General features: G+C 32.3%; 1 protein-coding gene across 8 annotated transcripts in view; it reads left to right on the forward strand.

The window, feature by feature from the left end:
* DLG1 (discs large MAGUK scaffold protein 1) overlaps positions 1-20,482 on the forward strand; it is a 257,721-nt gene that overhangs the window by 223,626 nt on the left and 13,613 nt on the right. For 3 of the 8 annotated variants that reach the window (XM_045812516.2, XM_045812515.2, XM_045812519.2), the window contains 5 exons: positions 2,813-2,912; positions 9,884-9,925; positions 12,275-12,325; positions 13,233-13,334; positions 13,571-13,743. In XM_045812516.2, the coding sequence (XP_045668472.2) occupies positions 2,813-2,912; positions 9,884-9,925; positions 12,275-12,325; positions 13,233-13,334; positions 13,571-13,743 (468 nt within the window). Of the gene's footprint in view, positions 1-2,812; positions 2,913-3,604; positions 3,639-9,883; positions 9,926-12,274; positions 12,326-13,232; positions 13,335-13,570; positions 13,744-20,482 lie in introns of all 8 variants that reach the window. The other 5 variants (XM_045812521.2, XM_045812518.2, XM_045812522.2 and 2 more) reach the window with 2 other exon arrangements.

Consider the following 20,482-nt stretch of genomic DNA (forward strand, 5'->3'; position numbering starts at 1 on the left):
TAAATTGTATAATGTATTCAGTTATTTTAGAAATGATAATTTCCTTTAAAATTGCAGCTTTCAGAAAACAAAAAATTACATAGTGTGATCTGAAGCAATATTTAGAATAGAAATTTGGGGGAAGGAAAAAAGCCCAAGTAAATGCTCAAGATTTGAAATTTATACGGTGCTTTTGGTGCTTGTTTTATATATGTCTTTAAAAATAACTTAGTAAAATACACTGTCAATGTATTGAAAAAGAGATTGCATGTTGTAACTTTTCTTTCATACTGTACTGTAAGAAGTTAACTGAATTAACGACATATTTAAATCTTAGTCTTGTTTGTTGACTGTAACCAACCTTATACACAGTCACTGTGTCCTAACTCAGCGCCAGAAGGATGCATGATACTGAGTGGGGTAAAAATACGCTTGCCATTGATGCAGAACTGCATTTCTTTCTATACTACCATTTCCCATTCTGAGTTCCTCTTTTCCTTTCCTTACATGGTGATTTATGGACTTACTTCCACTGCGGACTTATAACATTTCAGTTTCTCATTAACATTTTTAACATTCATTTAGCTATTTTGACATACCACATGTAGAAATTATATACTATATATATAGATATATATCATGATTTTGTGATATTTTATCAGTTCTTATATTTATTACACGATCTCTCCTGCAGTATAGCATTAATAACAATAAGTAATTAGACTATTTTGTATTGAAAATGTAGATAATCCAGAGGTAGTATGTTTCTTCAGTTTTGTGTTTTCCCTACACATATTCGTCTTCTTTGCTTTGGCTATTTTCACTTTTAATAAATTCTTCATCTGAAGGACGTTAAATGTATTAAAATTAATTCTTAACTAACAAGCATTTCTTCCTGTCCTATATTATGGTATCTTTATGATATCTCATTTTGGCTAACTGCAAAGATATCAAAAATCAAAACATTTTAAACTTCATGTTTCTTTTGGTTGGTTGCTGTGAAACTGACTCTGACCACTATATATGCAGTAGGAGGGATAAATACTTTTTATTAAAAACAAAGCAGTTTAGTTAGATAACATAAAAATTATTACTAAATTCATTAATGATTTTCATGAACAAGAAGATTTAGGCGTTCCCTAAATTAGATTATCATAAATTTTTCTCTATTGAAACTTAAGTTTTCTTCTGTTTCTCTTTTCTAAAATTTGGATTCAAGCAAAGATTTTATTTAAATAATGCTACTTGACAGTCATAAGTCCAAATTTCTTGCAGTATTTTTCTCATCAACTTAATTTTTAACTTCTGCTTAGAGTTATCAGAGCCTTCAAATTTTAGGATTGCAATCAAGACAGTCTGTTGGACTAATGAACTATGAATTTATTAATCCTGAATTATTGATATGAAAAGGTAAAAATAAAAGTTTAACCTTGTTTTTGTGTTAAGATTTCTACCAAAACAAATCATTTCAAGTAATAGATTTGAGCATAAATTACTTTAATCTACCTCAGCACCTTATTTACCTGTCATCACATGCTTAAAAATACAAACATGCCAAAACATACTTCCTGATGTGGATATACTTCAAAATAATGATGACATTTCATGACATTGGATTAAACTCAAGGAAAGTCAGAAAAAGATTTTTTATCCTTTATATTGTTCCTGCTTCAAAAGTAATAATTCCTAGTATCATTGGTAGGTCAGGCCATTTCCTTCAAGACATGGATATCTGTGACAGAAATTTAAAAAGAAGTTATTCGTCTTCAATAACATCACCTTTCTTTATGTGACATGGTTTTAAACCTGTGAAGGCACAGATGGGACATTGAAGAAGGGAAAAAAATCTGTTTCCAACATCTGTGTAGTAAGGAACATCATATCAGCTGTGCAGCTCCTCCATAACAGTTCTGGATAACTCTTATAATCTTTTTTCTTAAAGCTATTAGAATCTTCATTGCCTTTTTGGCTTTTATGGGCACTAACTTTTTATTCCCTATTCAAGATACAGTGCCAATGAATTAAATCTTGGTTCCAGTTTATTTACATATACTTTTAAAAATAGATAAATATAGTAGAGCTTAAAGACAAATCAGTTAGGATGGCATGCAAGTTGGCAAGGAGAGCTCTGACTCTTCTTTCTTTTTGGTATAGCATCGATAAGTCTTTTGCTGGAATTCTGTGTGCTTGATGGACCCCTCTTAGTTTTCTTCTCATTTTCTGATTCAGAATAAGCATTTAGTTATCTTTTTTCTGTTCCTAAATAAATAAATAAGATTGGTTCATTGTTTTTAAATATTCAGAACTAGCAGCTTTCTCAGTTGTTTTGGTTTTCTTTTTTTATAGTGGCTTTTTTTTTTTTAATTCATTGGAGCCACAAAAAAAGGGGAGGGAGGGAATATGCTCAAGCCAGAGGGAAATGGAGACTATTACTTGCTGCATAAAAAATACCTGAATAGCCTACAGTAACAATTTAAAACAACTTTTGCTATAGAGAACTTCATACCTGGGAATCTTCTAGAAAAATATGGATTGATAAGAACAGATGTTAGCTGGTTTGTACTACAGTAGTAGCTAATTTGAGTTACTCTTCAAGTAGCACTTCTTATTTCTAGGTATTACTGAATTACACTGTAAATTTTTAAATATTTTAAGTTGAGAAACGTTAGAGGAGTTAATACAAAGTTAGAAATTCACTTTGTGATTGATAAAATTCATATACAAACTGCACACTGTGGTCACAAGAGTCAGCTTCCACAGAGCTGCTAGGCTGGGCCTTTGTACACACAGATAGTAGACATCCCTTTGTTTTGCCCCTCCTTCTCTTCTTCAGCAGTCATTCAATGACAAGCGTAAAAAGAACCTCTTTTCCCGAAAATTCCCCTTCTACAAGAACAAGGACCAGAGTGAGCAGGAAACAAGTGATGCTGACCGTAAGTATGTGGATCCAGTGGTCAACTGAAAATGAATGTAGAGGGACCTACTGCCCTGCAGTTGGTTGTTACCATGGAGACAGTTTCAAGAGCTGCAACAGGTTACTAATTGTCTTAACCAGGGATAACTTAAGAGACAAATAAATTTGCATACCAGTCTTAACTTTTTCTGGCACCTTAGGAATTCTTAATTTAAAGTTAACAGTACTTTCAAGTTATGTGTTTAAAATAAAATAATTTGATGTAAGGGTTCTTAGAAGAAACACTGAAAATACTCTCAAAGAATATTTTAGAGGAAAATTACGGATACCTGAGAAGCTGCTTAATGATCTAGGTATAGCATTGACAGTCTTTGAGCATAGATTTTCTGGAATCATTTCATTTTATCCTATGTGTTCACTATATGGAGACAGTCTGAATTTTACTTTTAAAATAACAGGAAATCTCAAATTTTGCTTCTCTGCACTAAATCAGCCTCTAAGCTAGAACTTTGATTCCTTTACTTTAGTACATTACATTCAGCTGCTAGCTTATTTCACACTTTAAGAAATCTACAAAAATGCTCTAAAATACGTGCACCTGTAATGGTCTTGGAACTGTCTCTTATTGTAGCACCAATTTTATGCATTACTGACAACTATTTTCTTTGATTATCTTTTTATTGCTTGCTCTCTGGGAACTACTCTCTACAGGAGATCCCTGACGACATGGGATCAAAAGGCCTGAGTAAGTGATCAAAATACTCCCAAGTTATTTTTTAACCTCCATCTACAGACCTACCTTTTTCAGATACATTTTGAGATTCATGGTAGCGCCTTTCTGGCATGAGGAGGTATATGATTTAGATTGCTTTTAGACTTTTCATGTAAATAATGTGCTTGGGATTTTTATTTCTATAATACATACCTTTTGTTTTTCTAATGCTCCATTTTTCACATGTCATTTGAAAAACTGCTCAGAATTACATTTTCCTTTTTGTAATTTTTATGGCAATTTTGCTAGGGATTTTTTTATGTAAAAGACTTTTTTTTAAAGCTTTTTAAAATAGTACTACCTGCCTTCATTATTAGAATGTAGAAAATAATCTTGCAGTTTTATGTCCACTGGGGTTTTTTGTTAAAACAAGTTAAAATTACTTTGATTCTGTATTAGAAGAGCATTGCTATAATGTAAAACTGTAAAATATAATGAATCTTAATAGAGAAAAATTGTGGACCTCAAATTCAGTAACAGTTGATGTAGGGGGTCGGAAATTGTAGATCTCTTTTTCTTGGAGGTTGTAAATTATTAAAAGAATTGTAAGAAATATTATCCTTTATTTTTCCTTTAATCAAGATGTTGTCCATGGTTTTGGGTTTTGTGTTCTTATTTAATTTTCTAACTAGTACTTAATCTTCATGTAAAACTTGGTACAGTTTGTTATATAGGAGTCATTCAGTAAATGGATGAAACAAGTCATTTTTTAGCAAACAAAATTTTAAATTTAGATGTTCTCAAATTGATTATATATGATACCGAATATTACTAAGTTATTTTAGGTGACAGTGACTCATAGAAGTAATCTCATATGCTAGAGTTTTTTTCCTGGATAGTTCTAGGATTATTAAGCATTTTGAAAACTTTCTGTAATTCATTGGTCATTAAGGATATAACAGTATTGGGGCACTTGGATGGTTCAGTCAGTTAAGCATCCAACTCTTGATCTCAGCTTGGGTCTTGATCTCAGGGTCGTAAGATCAGGCCCCATATCGGGCTCCATGTCCAGCATGTGTAAAAAAAAAAAATTATATATATATTATACACACACACACACACACACACACACATAAAACCAATATCTTTAACTTTCTAAGATCTACATTAATAAATGTTATATTTCATAGAAGGTTTTTTTCCTTGATTTATGCTAACTTTGTACTGGAATTTTAATCTAAAGTATAGGTACTTTTATTTCAACCTTAACGATTAAAGGTTTGTGTTAGAGTGGAGGCGGTATGCTTTATATGTAATTATTTCTATATAGACACACTTGGTTATTTTTGCCTGTGCCTTTTTAGGTTTCAGCAAGAGCCACAAATTTACTTTACTAGTGGCAACCTTTTTTAATATTTTTACCTTTGGGGAAAATAATCAGTGAAAATCTTTAAAACTGGAAAATATTTCCACAGATTCTTAATGCTATAGAATTTATTTTGAGAATGATTTGTTTAAGAGGTATGATTCAGCATAAGGACCCACAGATTTTTATTATCTGCTGAATCATTAGAGACTGTGGAAAAACTCATTGGAAAGGAACTAAATGAAGAATTTGTTTACTATGTTGATACTGTTATGATGGATGATAATTACACCTTGACCATATCTTAATTTCATCTCTCATTTTGATGATTGGGACTTGATCTGAGAGACAAATGAAAAATAGTAACTGTTGATCAGCAGTGTCCTTTAGAAAAGGATTTAATTTTTTGAACAGAGACTCAAGATCCCTTGAATGATGGGTTTTATGCTTCATCTCACAGGAACTAAGATAATTTATTCACCTGGTAACTTGATGATCAGATCAAGATTTTGTTTGGAAAATACTGAGGGAGATGGGAAAATATCAGTAAAAATTCTAAACCTGGTTAAAACAGATGACTAGCAGTTGACAAGGTGCCAGTTATTATACAACAGAAAATGCTGGGAAAGGGTGGTCAGGGACATTATTTGTAGCCTCAGTAATACAGGAAATAAACTAAGCAGAATCCTGTGAGATTTTAATATAAAGAAATAAATGTGACTTCTGTAGGTATTTATCAAGCCTTGTTGAAACAGGACTCATAAAGGGACTGAGAAGAAAAGGCATAAATTGTTTCAGAGAAACAAACCCGATGAGAAATAGAATAACACTGAATATCAAGAAAGATGTACATCTACGTGTAATTTCATATAACCTGTGAAAAAATAGGGCATTTGATTGAAGAGGAGAGAAACAAAAGTGATATCCTAGAACACTTTTCATAGACATGAACTCAGTGAGTCTACAAAAAAGAGAATCAAATAAATCATTGATTTGCCCTGTTGAGAGTAGAGGAAACAATGAGAGAATTTGCCTTTCCAATCCTAATTTTGACTAACAGAACTAAATAGAATATGATGGAAGTCTGAGAGAATGCAAGTAAATCATCATAGCTTGTGAAAAGCTAGATAGAAATAGAAACGTGTGCAGCTTGTATGTCTTAAGGCAACTTTGTAAAAGGTCAGAAGGAAAAATGTAAGATTCCTTTAGCAGAGACTAAAAAGAAATAAATTTCAGGAGAGGCTGTATAAGGTGCTCAGAAGTGAAATCATGATACACAGTTTCATCCAAGGTTTGTACCTATAGCACAATTTTTATAGCTTTCCATTTTGTAGAACACCTCAAAAACTCTGTCAGTTAGGCACATAAGAAAGATATGTAGGGGCACCTGGGTGGCTCAGTCGGTTAAGTGTCTGCCTTTGGCTCAGGTCATGATCCCAGGGTCCTGGGATCGAGTGCTGCATCAGGCTCTCTGCTCAGCGGGAAACCTGCTTCTCCCTCTCCCTCTGCCTGCCACTCTCCCTACTTGCGCGCACACTCTCTCTCTGTCAAATAAATTAAAGAAATAAATAAAATCTTTAAGAGAGAGAGATGTAATGGGAAGCCTTTCTTCTCATCTCAAGGACTTACAGAAGCAAAATTGTGTGGAGCTCTTAGATGCCAAAACCAGACTTATTTTTATTTGTATAAAGAATAAGTGTAAGAGTAGGAGTATTGTTTGAGATTGGTGACAGGTAGGTAGTAGTTCGGGAGAGCAGAGAAAAGGCATATAATATGTTCTCAGGAATAGATGTTTGATTAGAAAGGGGAGACTTGGAGACTTGGTTAGAGAAATTTGAAATGTCTGTGATCATCAAACAGCAGAAACAAAATCAAATTAAAATTTGAAGAATATACCATGTATGTCAAAGGGATATCTTTACAGTATGAATTTCTAACAGATCAATAAGAAACAGACTAATTCTCTATTTGATAACTGAACAAAGGATGTCAGAAGAATGCTCAAAAGATAACAAATGAAATGAGTATATAAAAATACTTAATGTCCCCAGTAATCAATAAGCAAAATGATAGTTTCTACCCATCATCTTGGCAAACATTACTTTTAAAGGAGAACCCAGTGGTAGAGTTGTATGGAATGACTAGTTTTAATATATTGCCATTATGCGTATCTGGAAAAGTGTATCTTTTGACCTACTAATTCCTCTTCAAGGAAATAGGATATCCTAAGTATGTAATCAGAGAAAGAGATAAAGGTTTATATATCAGGAAGTTTATTTTAATTTTATTGAGAAATTACAGTAAAAAAAATTGAAACCATTTGGGAAGTGGTTAATGTAGTTTGATTTATCTATATTTTGTAATATCGTGTAACCATTGAAAATCATATTAAAATATGACATGGGAAAATGCTAATAATATAAATGAAAAAATAAAATATGAAACTATATATATTATCTCAGACTACATAAACATATATTTAGAGCTGTTTTGAATAGTGTTGCTTTGAACATTCTTGTACATGTCTTTTGGTCAACATGTATATGCCTTTCTATTGGGAAAATACCTGGGAAAGGAATTTTTAAGTCATACATACATACATCTGTTGAGCTAGTAGTTACTGCCAAATAGTTTTCCATAGTGGTTGTACCAATTTCACCACCCCCAGTAGTATATGAGTTCCAGTTGCTACTTACATTCTCTGTGTTTGGCATATCTGTTTTTGTTTTTGTATTTTTTTTTTCAATCATAGCCAGTTCTAGTGGATGGTAGAGATGTCCATTGTGGCTTTATTTTGCATTTCCTGATAAGTAATTACAGGGAAAATTACAGGGGAAACTTGGAACATCTTTTTATATGTGTACTGGATAGTTGAATATCTTTTTTGATGTAGTTTCTTTAAAAATATTTTTTTAATTATCAAGAAGAAAGCATTTTACTTTTCTAACAAACTCCCAAGCAGTGATGATGGTGCTATTCCAAAGGCCATGCTTTGAATAGCAAGATTTTATTATAGAGTTACATAAAAGGGTACTTGAAAGAACTTGAAGAATTTGATTGTATAACAGCTATCGGTAATCTTAGAGAACTTGAGATGAGTAGGAGAAGTCCCCAGAAAAGACAGAAAAGAGATTTGTAGTAGCTTTAACTTTTTACTATATAACATGCCAAATATATTCAGTAGTAGAAGAATAGCAAAATAAATCCTGCAAATATTCACTTAGGATTTATTTTTGTAATTGTCAACTCATGGTCAATTTTGTTTCTTCTATACTCCCACTTAATCTCCCCCTTCCCTTATTCCATTGCAATAACTAATGTTTCTCTCTTTTATGTATTAGAGATTGTAGAGTACAGTACTAATCCTAATATAAATTTAAGAATTCTTTTTATGTGTCATTCCTACTTCAGGGAATGAATTTTAAGGAAATAGGACAAGATATAAAAAGTTGTATAAATAAAGACATTCCTAATTGTTGATGTTGATAGAAAACAATTTAAAGCAAACTAAAATGTCTGAGTAATAACTAGTAAGGTAAATTATGATTTATCAGTTCAACAGAATATTATGCAACAATTTAAAATGATTGTTTTGAAGTTCATGTGGTAACATGGGAAGAAATTTTTAAATATAAACTTCTAAAAAACATCATTTTACACATGCTTGTCATATGTTATTCAGTCTTTTAATTTTTAATGTCCCTGCTATATTTAAAATATTTATAATCATAATTAAGAAAGTTATATCCTTACACCTGAAACTAATACAACATTGTATGTCAACTGTACTGCAGTTTTTAAAAAGGAAGAACAAAAATTATATCTTGTCTTTGCAGGTTAGAATAACAGACTTATTTTTCACTATGACAGCAATTCAAGAACTATCATCTTCATATGAAATCTTACATTCTACCATTCTCAGAACTTTTCAGTAGTGCATCTTGATTTTAGGAGACTCTGTGGGTGGTATGGTACAGCAGATATTTCTCCTCAAGCTGTTTTCTTATCCTTTAAAAATGTTCTCCTTTGCTTCACATAAGAAATTTAGATTTCTCTTTCTCCTGTGGAAAATTTTGTTTTTTAGTTTTTATAATTTTTTTTTTACTCTCCGGAGATACTTATTGAGAGAACATTCAAGATTACATGGGAAAAGTACCTGGTGTTTATCAGACAATCAAGTTATGAAATGGGGTCACTTTCAAGGAAAGTCCAGGCAATTTGCAAGTAGATGTATTTGCTTTATCTTTTTTGTTTGTCACATCAGAGTTTCTCAGAAATACTAGTCTATTTTAAAATACAATCCTACCTTCTAGAATTCCCTTCCGTTTGACTTTTTTTTTTTTTTTTTTTTTTTTGGAGCATATGAATCTGTGACATCTAAGATGTTTTATCTGTATGATCTCAGAAACATGGATTTTCATTTCTCTTCAGGAACAAGAAAGAAGCTGAACTTAAAGCAAGATCATTTATTTTTTAAGATATCCCTTCATTAAAATGGGCATCTGTTTGTTCAAATATAACTTGTCTCTTTTGTCAGTCATTACTGTTTCATAAATTAAATGGTGCCAGTTGCATTTTCTCTTTTTGGGTTCTGTGTCTACATTTGGACTAATTTAGGATCACTTTGCCCTCTTTGTCATATTCTACTTATTTGTCGTAGATTTTGTTGATAAACTGTGTTGTACAAAAATGGAGCATTGTCCTTAATTACAGCGTTTCTTTCCTTTCGAATTCATATTTATTTGGGAAAAAAAACTTTTCAAAGAAAATCAAAAATGCTTTTTAAAAATTCTTTGAGTATGTGTGATTTATATCTCAACATTTTGTAATGTCACCTTGTGTTTAATAATTTGCTTTTTTAAACTCATGACACTGTGTTTTCTTTATTTTTTCCATTGTCCTGCAATTTCAGAGCATATAACTTCTAATGCCAGCGATAGTGAAAGTAGTTACCGTAAGTGTTTTAAGTTACTTGTTCTTTTGTAATCACAAGTAATATATATCCTTGGGGACTTTTTTGTCTTAGTGATATATTCTAAAAACTGAACATCAGATGCTTAATATTTTAAAATCAGAGAGAACCAAGTAAAATTCTGTACTTGAAAAATAAAGTCATACTATGTACAAAAGTTAACAGTTCCAGAATTTTAATAAAACTCTAAAATCCTTTTTACAAGCAGTGCTATTCGTGTACATAGTACGTGTGTGTGTGTGTGTGTGTGTGTGTGTGTATCTTTTACAAGAAAATATCTAGTACAGTGAGGGGTAAACTTGTATTTTGCCATTTTCTGTAGTAAATCTGTTTTTAATATGAGCATTAAATTGTTTTTCAGTAATGCTAAATTATAGTTAGCTTTATTTCCTTTTCTATTCTTTGTCACCAGTTATGATCTAGATCAAGTTATTGTTTACTACCAGCTTCTGGTGAACCTAAGCGATGAAGGAAAAATTTTCAACAGTTGCGCAAACAATAATACTGATTTCTTTTTTGGTGTCCTTATGTTACATTTTTGGTATTATATTGTTAAGTGAACTATACAAGCATCTGGAGTTTCTTAACAGATTTGGGCATGGGAGGAGGGGGGAGTACATGAATATTATCAGCTGTGGTACCTTAAAAATTAAAATTGCTTTTCTAACTTTTTTTTTTTACTGCTGTCTAATATGAAAGTAATCTTGATTACAGATGAGTATGGCTGCTCAAAAGGTCCTTCCTGTTAATATCAGTCTCTGATATTTTTCATGTTGACAATATATACTTTTAACCCTCATTCATTTGATTGGTTGTGGGTTTTTTTGCATAATAGTTACATAATGATTTTCTTTTTTTTGGTGTGGGAATGTAATTTCTTATTAATGTTTTATTAACATATAAAGAACTCACCATAGAGTAGTTGAGTAACTTTCTGGACTTTAAAAAAAAAAAAAAAGAGGTAATGAAAGTATATACTGTCTGTCTCACCATTTGCATGAATTGTTAGGTGTGAAATACTCAAATTGCATGTTTTTGCTAATATGTAAACCCTGTTTTATGTACAATATTTTTAAAAGCAGCTTGTAAGTATATATTTTATATATTATGAAAATAAATAAAACAGTGAAATACACTTTTAAAGCAGGAAAGAACACTTTTAAAGCAGTGAAATACACTTTTAAAGCCAATATATGAATTTAAAAGATCTACAGCTACATACATATGATATAAATCAGTGCCAGATTTAATGAAAAAGTTGTTAATAGAATCTTGATAATCAATGAGAAAATCCTCAAATATGTTACCCAACATTATTGTTTTCATTGAACCACTTGAAGTAACAGTCCTTCCTAGTTTTCTATACATTTGTGTGTGTGTGTGTGTGTGTGTGTGTGTGTGTGTGTGTGTGTGTGTGTTAAGAACTGGAATTTTTAACTCTTTCAGTTCCTTTCGCTGAGTCAAGATACAATTTGTAGAGTTTTTTTATTGACGATATTCTCAAACTCTAAACCTTTAATCTTAAAGGATTTAACTTCTAAAGTGCTTTCAAATCAAAGCGAAATATATCTTATTTCATTTGCTATCTATTTGATTCATAGTTGGAGTGGGAAGGGAAGGATTTAGTTTTATCCAAAGCTTTTTTTTTTTTTTGAAGATCTAATTGGCTTTATTAAGCAATTCATGAAATGTGCAGCATCCCATTCCGGCAAGTAGAAGGGAGCGCCCTTATCTAAAGCTTTTTAAATTCATTTTAAATGCTATTTTTTTAATTGGATAGATGAATTATTAGAACAATCAGTTTTTTCATCAGTGAAATAGTGACAGTAGTTTTACCTTTACATTAAAATTTTTTATTATAAGATAGTTGTAATTATAAAAATGTACATATATCCTGTTAAATATTGTATCTGGTGGGACCAGAACATCAGCATATTCTTAATAGCAGTAAATTACATAAATACTCAACATATGTAGAACTTTTCATTAAAGTATTAATCTTTAAGAGATTTAATAGTTCTTCTAAATAAAAAGTATCACATATGACGTCACAATGAAGATTTTAAAGATATGATAATTTAAAACACAGAATAACAAAGTAGTTGTTAACACATTTATATTTTGTTTTTACATTTATCAAACTTATCCTTATAACTTCATAATTTGCTACTTTTTTTAACTTAATCTTGCCATAAATAATTTATAAAGTACCTTTTTCTACCTCTTTGCTATTTTCTGAGGAAAGTCCTGGCAATTTATATGTTATGTATGAAGAATTAAATTAGCATTAGTTATCTTAATAGATTTTCTCATCTGTATTTTAACTACTAGGTGGTCAAGAAGAATATGTCTTATCTTATGAGCCAGTGAATCAACAAGAAGGTTTGTGAACCCTATTGATGTTTTATAATCTTCTAGAAAAATATACTTCTTAGTTTAGAAAATAGGTCTAACTCCTACCTCAAAATAATATTTTATTAGAATTTTGCTGTATATTTTTTTCTGTAAGTATATATATATAGAAATACAGAAATTTGCTGTATGTATTTTATGAAACATAGTTTGGTTCATAGTAGGTTGGAATCTAGTCATTTTATATTAACTGTTATATAATGCTATTTTATTTCCTAAGCAACTTCTTTCTAGTGCTCATGATAGTGTCACTGTCCTTCAGTGACCCTTATTCAGAATTTTGGAAATGTCTTTGATCTTTCTGTTTTTCATCTCCCTTGTCCAGGTTCTAGGCCCTATTTGTCCTTCTGTCATATCTTCCTTATTTATAACCCTCTTTTCATCCTTCCAGCCATATTGTTAATTCTGGTTCATACTATCTATCAATCTCCCTGCTTCTAGCATGATTCTTACAGTCCAGTGTAAGGTGTAATCCACTTCTATTAGATCATCTTCCTAGATCACGACTGTGATATCACCTCTTATGCCCAGTTTCTTTTTTGCCCTTCTTTGATCTGACAGTTTCTACTTCAGAAAGGATCAGTAAAACACTAAACTGTGTTTTCTCGTTTGTAATGAGGTGATATTAGCAATGTATAGAAACACTGCTAAAATTCTGAATTTAACTTGGTTGAATTATCAAGTGTATGACTTCCAACAGGAGACTGACTTAAGTTTAAGATCTTAGTGAAGGTTCATAAACTAGCAAGTTAGGCATCATTGGTGGAAAAAGAAAAAAATATTTTATAATATTTAAGGATACTTTTGTTCTCAGGTTTGAAGTACATTGGTATTTGTTGAGTGTTTATTCCTTCTAACATGCATTTTATCTTTATAGTTAATTATACTCGACCAGTGATCATATTGGGACCTATGAAAGACAGGATAAATGATGACTTGATCTCAGAATTTCCTGACAAATTTGGATCATGTGTTCCTCGTGAGTAACCCACATAAAAATTCTTAATTATCACTCTTAACATTTTGTCACCATGTGTGGTAAAAGTAAACTAACATTATTTAATGGTTTATACTAAGTTGTCAGTTATTCCTCCATATTGTTGTCCCTTTTTAAATTTCAATTAATTGCCATTGTATTGAATTTTACAATTGTTGAAGCAGAAAATGGATTTGTTGTGTTTAATACTAAACACTTCAAGTTATTTTCTATTAAAGATACCACTAGACCAAAACGAGACTATGAGGTAGATGGAAGAGATTATCATTTTGTGACTTCAAGAGAGCAGATGGAAAAAGATATTCAAGAACATAAATTTATTGAAGCTGGCCAGTATAACAATCATCTGTATGGAACAAGTGTTCAGTCTGTGCGGGAAGTAGCAGAAAAGGTAAGCGCCAGGGGTGGTGCCTGACTGGCTCGTTCAGTAAAGCATGCGACTCCTGATCTTGGGGTTGTAAGTTCGAGCCCTGTGTTGGGTACAGAAATAACTTAAAAATAAAAACTTAAAAAAAAAAAGGCACCAAAGTGATCCCAGAATATGGTTTCTAATCAGATATGCCTTTGACAATATAAAAGAATTATGAAATAGAAACTTCTAATTATATTTTTTTAGAATATAGGATATTATAGCATTGATCATTTTAATTTATGTTATGAATTTATTCAACTGAATATTTAATTGTGGTGGCTTAAAAAATGCATATAAAATAAAGTAGATCAGGGGTACTTAGGTGGCGCATGGAGCCTGCTTAAGATTCTCTCTCTCCCTCTCCCTCTCCCCCAGAAAAAAAAAAAGTAGATAAGATCAACAAAGAAAATGAGAACAGAAATGGTAACATGAATCTAGGAAGGGAGGTTATTATTTTAAGGTCCTATACATTTGCTAGACATAGACCTTGTATTTAGCAGTAGCTTTCCAACATCTAGCATAATTAAAGAGTTAAGACCAGCAGTTGTTCATCAGTAAAAATGAACCAGATGTAAGTGTAGTTGCTCCTGTACTGAGACTAGACAAAAATTTCTCCTGGAGAGTCATATTTAATTAACAGCAGTGTAAAAAATACTCAGTAGTACTGTAACAGCAACAGATTTTCTTAAAACATCCTTCAGAGTAGTCTGATGATATATTAACATTGGGTTAAAGCAGTTTTATGGTGAAGCCAAAACATTGTACTCCAGACACACTGCTATGCTTAAATTACTTTTGGGGCCTAGAAAATTAACATCAACAAATTGTTTCATACCTTTAAAGCTAGTAGTTTAAGACCCAGTAATGAAATACCTATAAAACATAAAGCAGTAATTCAGCACGTCAGTTTTCCATCTGTAAATACTACTTTTTTTATATGAGAGGTTTGGTTAGCTCTGATCAGTTCTAAAAATTGAAAAAATGGAGCTGTCCAGTGATGCCAAGAATTTGGGAAAATAGGAAATCTTAGCTATTATTAGTGGGGATATAAATTAATAGAACTTCTTTTGAGAAGAGTTTGGCAATATCTAAGAAATGTTTATACTCTAGACTCAAAAATTTACTTCTTTTTTTTTAAGATTTATTTATTTATTTTAGGGAGAGAGAGGGAGAGCATGAACAGGAGGGGCAGAGAGAGAGGGAGAAAGAATCTCAAGCAGACTCCACACTGAGTGTGGCACCCCACACAGAGCTGGATCTCACCACCGACCTGAGCCAAAACCAAGAGTCAGATGCTTAACTGGCTGTAGCATCCAGGCGCCCCTCAAAAACTTACTTCTTGGCATCTAAGTAGAAATTTACTCAAGATGATCATGTATAAAGATTCATAGTAGCCCTTTATAATAGTGAAAAATTGGAATCAACAAAGGGGAATGGTAATTGTTGTTCATGCAGTGGGATACGGCAGCTAGAGTGAATAAACTGTAATATTCACTAGTGAGGTGTATCTACATTAATAAATCTCAAAATACAATAGTAAATGAATAAAGTTGCCAAGAAGATATACAGTATGGTACTATTTACATAAAATAAAATAACAAAACAGCCTATATAGTTTATGGATGCGTATTTAGTAAACATAAAAACATTCATGGGAATGATACACATCTACTTCAGAAGTTTACATAGACATTATCCAGTGGTTTTTTGGGGGGGGGAGGAGAAGGAAGGAAATTGTAGCTTTAGCTTTATAATGTTATAAGTTTATATGTATTTTATGTATTTTTATGTATTTTAAATTTTGTAAAAATGTAAAACCACATCCTCATCCTACCTGAAAGATAATGTTCAAATTTCCAATTACCGACAATTGGAAAAGTAAACACCAAATCACAGCAAGTTATTTCTTTTTTTTTTTTTCTTTTTTTTTTTTTTAAGATTTTATTTATTTGACAGAATAAACAGGGGGAGCTGCAGAGGGAGAGGGAGAAGCAGGCACCCCACTGAGCAGGGAGCCAACATGAGACTCAGTCCCAGGACCCTGGGATCATGAGCTGAGCTGAAAGCAGACACTTAACTGACTGAGCCACCCAGGTACCCCACAGCAAGCTATTTTGTGCACAAACCATGTAGAGAAGAAAATACCAGAAAGTTCCACAAAGTAGAAATATTACAAATAATACTCTGATCACAATGCAATAAAACTATAAATGATTAGAAAATAAAAAACAGGCCCAGCAAACTAGAAATTTCAAAACTGTTAACTCTTATGTGAAAGAGAAAGTACAAAATGAAATTATAGATTTTCTTAATGAAAACAACTCATATCAGAATCCACGGGATATGTTTAAAACAGTGATCAAAGGAAAATTCATGGCCTTAAAAACTTCCAAACAAAAATGAATAAGAATAAATAAATGCCAGGTGTAAAAGGCTAGAAAGAAAGGGAGGACATAATGTAAATAAAAACAAGTTATGTGATAAGCAGAAGGGAAATAGTAAAAATCAGAAAACAGAAAAGCAATACATAAAATAAATGAAACCAAAAATTGGTTCTTCGAGAAGATCAAAGTCATTGATAAACCTTTAACCAGACTGATCAGGAAAGAAAAAAAGGAGAAAAGACAACAAATTACCAATATCAGGAATAAGAGAGATGACAGAATTTATAAATATTAAAAGAAAAATCATGGGGCGCCTGGGTGGCGCAGTCAGTTAAGCATCTGCCTTTGGCTCAGGTCATGATCCGAGGGTCCTGGGATTGAGCCCCACATCGGGTTCCCTGCTCAGCAGGGGAAGCTGCTTCCCCCTTTCCCTCTGCCTGCCGTCCCCCTTGCTTGTGTGCACGTACATGTGTTCTCTCTCTCTCTCTCTCTTTCTGTCAAATAAGTAAAGTCTTTAATTTAAAAAAAAAAAAAAGAAAAATCAGAGAATATTAGGAGCAACATTACACCACTAAGTTCAACAATTTAGATGGATAAATTCCTTGAAAGAAATAAACTACTTAAGCTCACATAAGAAGAAATAGATCATTTGAATAGTCTTGTATCTACTAAAGAGATTGATTTGCATTCCATTTAAATATCACACATAAAAAAATCTCCAGACCCAGGTGGCTTCACTAATAAATTCTACCAAACATATAAGGAAGAACTAATACCCATTTTCTACATAAAATTTAAAAAGAGTGAATACTTCCCAGTTCATTCTGAGTCCGACATCACCTAAATTTCAAAACCTGAAAACACATTATAAAAAAACTACAGATCTCTCATGAACACAGGTGCAGAAATTCTAAACAAAAATATAGCAAACTGAATCTTAACAATATATAAAAAAGATAATATGCCATGACCAGGTAGGGTTTATGCAGTGAGTACAAAGTAAATTTAAACATTAGAAAATCAGTTAGTGTAACTCACCATATTAAACTGAAAAAGGAAAATCATAACAATCATCTCCATAGTTCAAGAAAAGCATTCAGCAAAATCCAACACCCATCAGAAACATATCAAGAATATCCATTTTTACCACTTGTTTTCAGCATTATACTAGCAGTCCTAATCAGTGCACTAAGTCAAAAAAAAAATTAAGAAAAGTTCAGATTGGAAAGGGAGAAGTAAAATTGTGCTCATTTGCAGATGATATGATTGTCTATGTAAAAAAATCTGATAGATTCTACCCAAAAAACTACTAGAATTAATAAGTTTAGCAAGAATGAAGGATACAGTATCACTCATTATACAAAAGTCAGTTGTATTTCTATGTACTTAGATCAGTCATAAGCCAAAATTTTGAAAAACAACATATTTACAGTGGCATCAAAAAATAATAAATACTTAAGAGATAAATCTAACAAAAGATTTACAGATCAGTACACTAAGAACCACAAAGTATTGCTAAGAGAATTAAAGACCTACATAAATGGAGAAATACATCATGTTCATGGTTTCTAAGCCTTAATATTATTTAGATGTCAGTTGAACTTTTAAACTTAGTACAACACCAGTAGAAAATGGCATGCTGATTCTAAAGCTCATAGGAAATGGAAAAATCTAGAATAGCCAAAACAACTTTGAGAAAAATCAAAGATATGAAAGACTCAACAGTACTTGATTTTGAGACTTATAAAAACACAGTAATCAAGATGCAATGGTACTGGCATGAAGACAGATAAGTAAATCATGAGGACATACTAGAGAATCCTTAAATGAACCCACATATATATGGACAACTGTGGACAAGAGTACAAAGGCAGTTCAGTGGAGAAAGGGATAGTCTTGGGGTACCTGGGTGGCTCAGTCAGTTAAGTGTCTGCCTTTGGCACAGGTCATGATCTCAGGATCCTGGGATCTAGCCCTGCATCAAACTCCCTGCTCACCAGGGGAGCCTGTTTCTCCCTCTCCCTCTGCTGCTCCCCCTGCTTGTGCTCTCTCACGCTTTCTGTCAAATCTTTTAAAAAGGGGGAGGCATAGTCTTTTCAACAGATGGTGCTAGAACAATTGACTAGCCATGCCTCTCATCATATACAAAAATTAACTAAAAATAGATCATAAATGTAAAGCCTAAAACTATAAACTTTGTAGAAGAAAACATAGAAGAATCTTCATGACTTGGGTTTGGCGAAGATTTTTAAGATAGTATACAAAAAGCGCAATCCATAAAAGAAAAAAATGAGAATTTGGATTTCATTGAAATTAAAACTCTGCTCTGAAAAACTCTTAAGAGAATAAAAAGGCAGGCCATATACTAGGAGAAAATATTTTCAAATCCTGTATCTCGTGAAAGACTTGTATCCAGAATATGTAAAGAACTCTTGCAATGTAATAATAAAAACAACCCAATTTAAAAATGGGCAAAGTATTTAAAAAGATATCTGTCTAAAGAAGATGGCCAATAAACACATAAAAAGATAATTCAGCATAATCAGTATTAGGGAAATGCGAATTGAAACCATAATGAGTTCCCATTACACACCCATTAGAATGACTTAATTATTTTTAACTGACCATTACCAAGTTTTGACAGAGATATGGGGCAATTGGAACTCTTATACTTCACTAGGTGAGAATATAAAATGATACAACCACTTTGAAAAACAGGTTGGGGGTGCCTGGGTGGCTCAATCAGTTACTCATCCAAATCCTTATTTCGGCTCAGGTCATGATCTCAGAGTTAGGAGACTGAGTTGACATCCACCTTAACACTGGGTGTGGAGCCTGCTTAAGATTCTGTCTCCCTCTCCCTTCGCCCCTCCCCTACCTGTCCCACCCTATGTGTGCTGGCGCTCTCTGAATGAATGAATGAATGAGATGAAAACAGTTACCTAGCATATGATCCATTTCTGGATATTTACCCAAGAAAAAAGAAAGTATATGTCCATACAAAGGTATCTATAATAACAGACCAGTGGTTGCTTGGGAAAGAACTAGAGGGAGAAGTTACAAAGAGGCATGAGGAAACTTTTGAGGGTGACTAATACGCTTATCCTATTCACCTTGATGATGATTTCAGGGTGTATACATATGTCAAAACTTAAATTTTATACTTTAGGAGCACCTGGGTGGCTCAGTTAAGCATCTGCCTTCAGCTCAGGTCATGATCTGGGACTGCCTGCTCAGCGGGGAGTCTGCTTCTCCCTCTGCCCTCCCCCCCAGTGTTGATGCTCGCTCTCTCTCGCTCAAATAAATAAAATCTTTTTAAAATTTTTTTTTAAATTGTATACTTTAAATACATGCAGCTTATTGTATGTGTTAAATACTTGCAGCTTATTGTATGTCAGTTACACCTTAATCAAGCTCTTTTAAATAAAAACTGACAATCCTCTTGGTGCTTTGAGGGGAAAGAGAACGTATAACTTTAACTTTAAATCCTTGCTGAACTACTTAAATGTTTTGTCAACTCACATGTACATTTTACAATAAAATAATTTAAAAATTTTTTGAGAATGTAAGGTAGAAAATAGAAAAATAGAAGATCTAGAAAAAGTTGATACAGTAGACAAAGCATGAGCTGACCTGATTTTTTTTTTAAAAGGAAAAATCACAAATAATAGAAACAAATGACAAGGGGACATGCCATCAAAATATTAGGAAGTCATAAAAGACTACTTTGTATATCTTTATATAAATAAATGTTAAAACTTGGTTGTAATGGATAATTTTTTTAGAAAAATGTGGTTTACCAAAATTGTCCTATTAGAAATGGAAGGATTTCTTTAGAAGAAATAGAGCAAGTTACCAAGGAACTACCCCACAAAAGAGCACCAGACTCAGATGGCTTCACAAGAGAATACTACCAGATCTCAAAGGTTAGATTGCTCTAAAGCCTTGTAAACTGTTCAAGAGCATTCTTTTTATGAAGCAAGTATAATATTGATATCTAAGCCTGCTGGAGACAGGAAAAATCATAGACCAATATCACTTAGAAATATTAATGCAAAAATGTTAAATATTTCAGTAAACAGAATCCAGTACCACATTGCAAAAATAATACACTATGACCAAATGGGATTAAAGGAATTTAAGGTCAGCTCAAAGTTAGGAAGTTAATAATGTAATCTTCCACAAATCTAAAGAGAAAAATCATATATCCATGGATGCCTAAAAAGCTTTTCGTAGAATTCAGTACCTTTCCTGGGGGGAGAAAAACTAAAAAATACAGAGATTGATGTAATATTTTAAAAAGGAAGGGGCGCCTGGGTGGCACAGCGGTTAAG

Source organism: Ursus americanus, chromosome 4 (genome assembly GCF_024610735.1).
Source record: "Ursus americanus isolate L20-20 chromosome 4, mUrsAme1.1.p, whole genome shotgun sequence".
NCBI classification, from domain to species: domain Eukaryota; kingdom Metazoa; phylum Chordata; class Mammalia; order Carnivora; family Ursidae; genus Ursus; species Ursus americanus.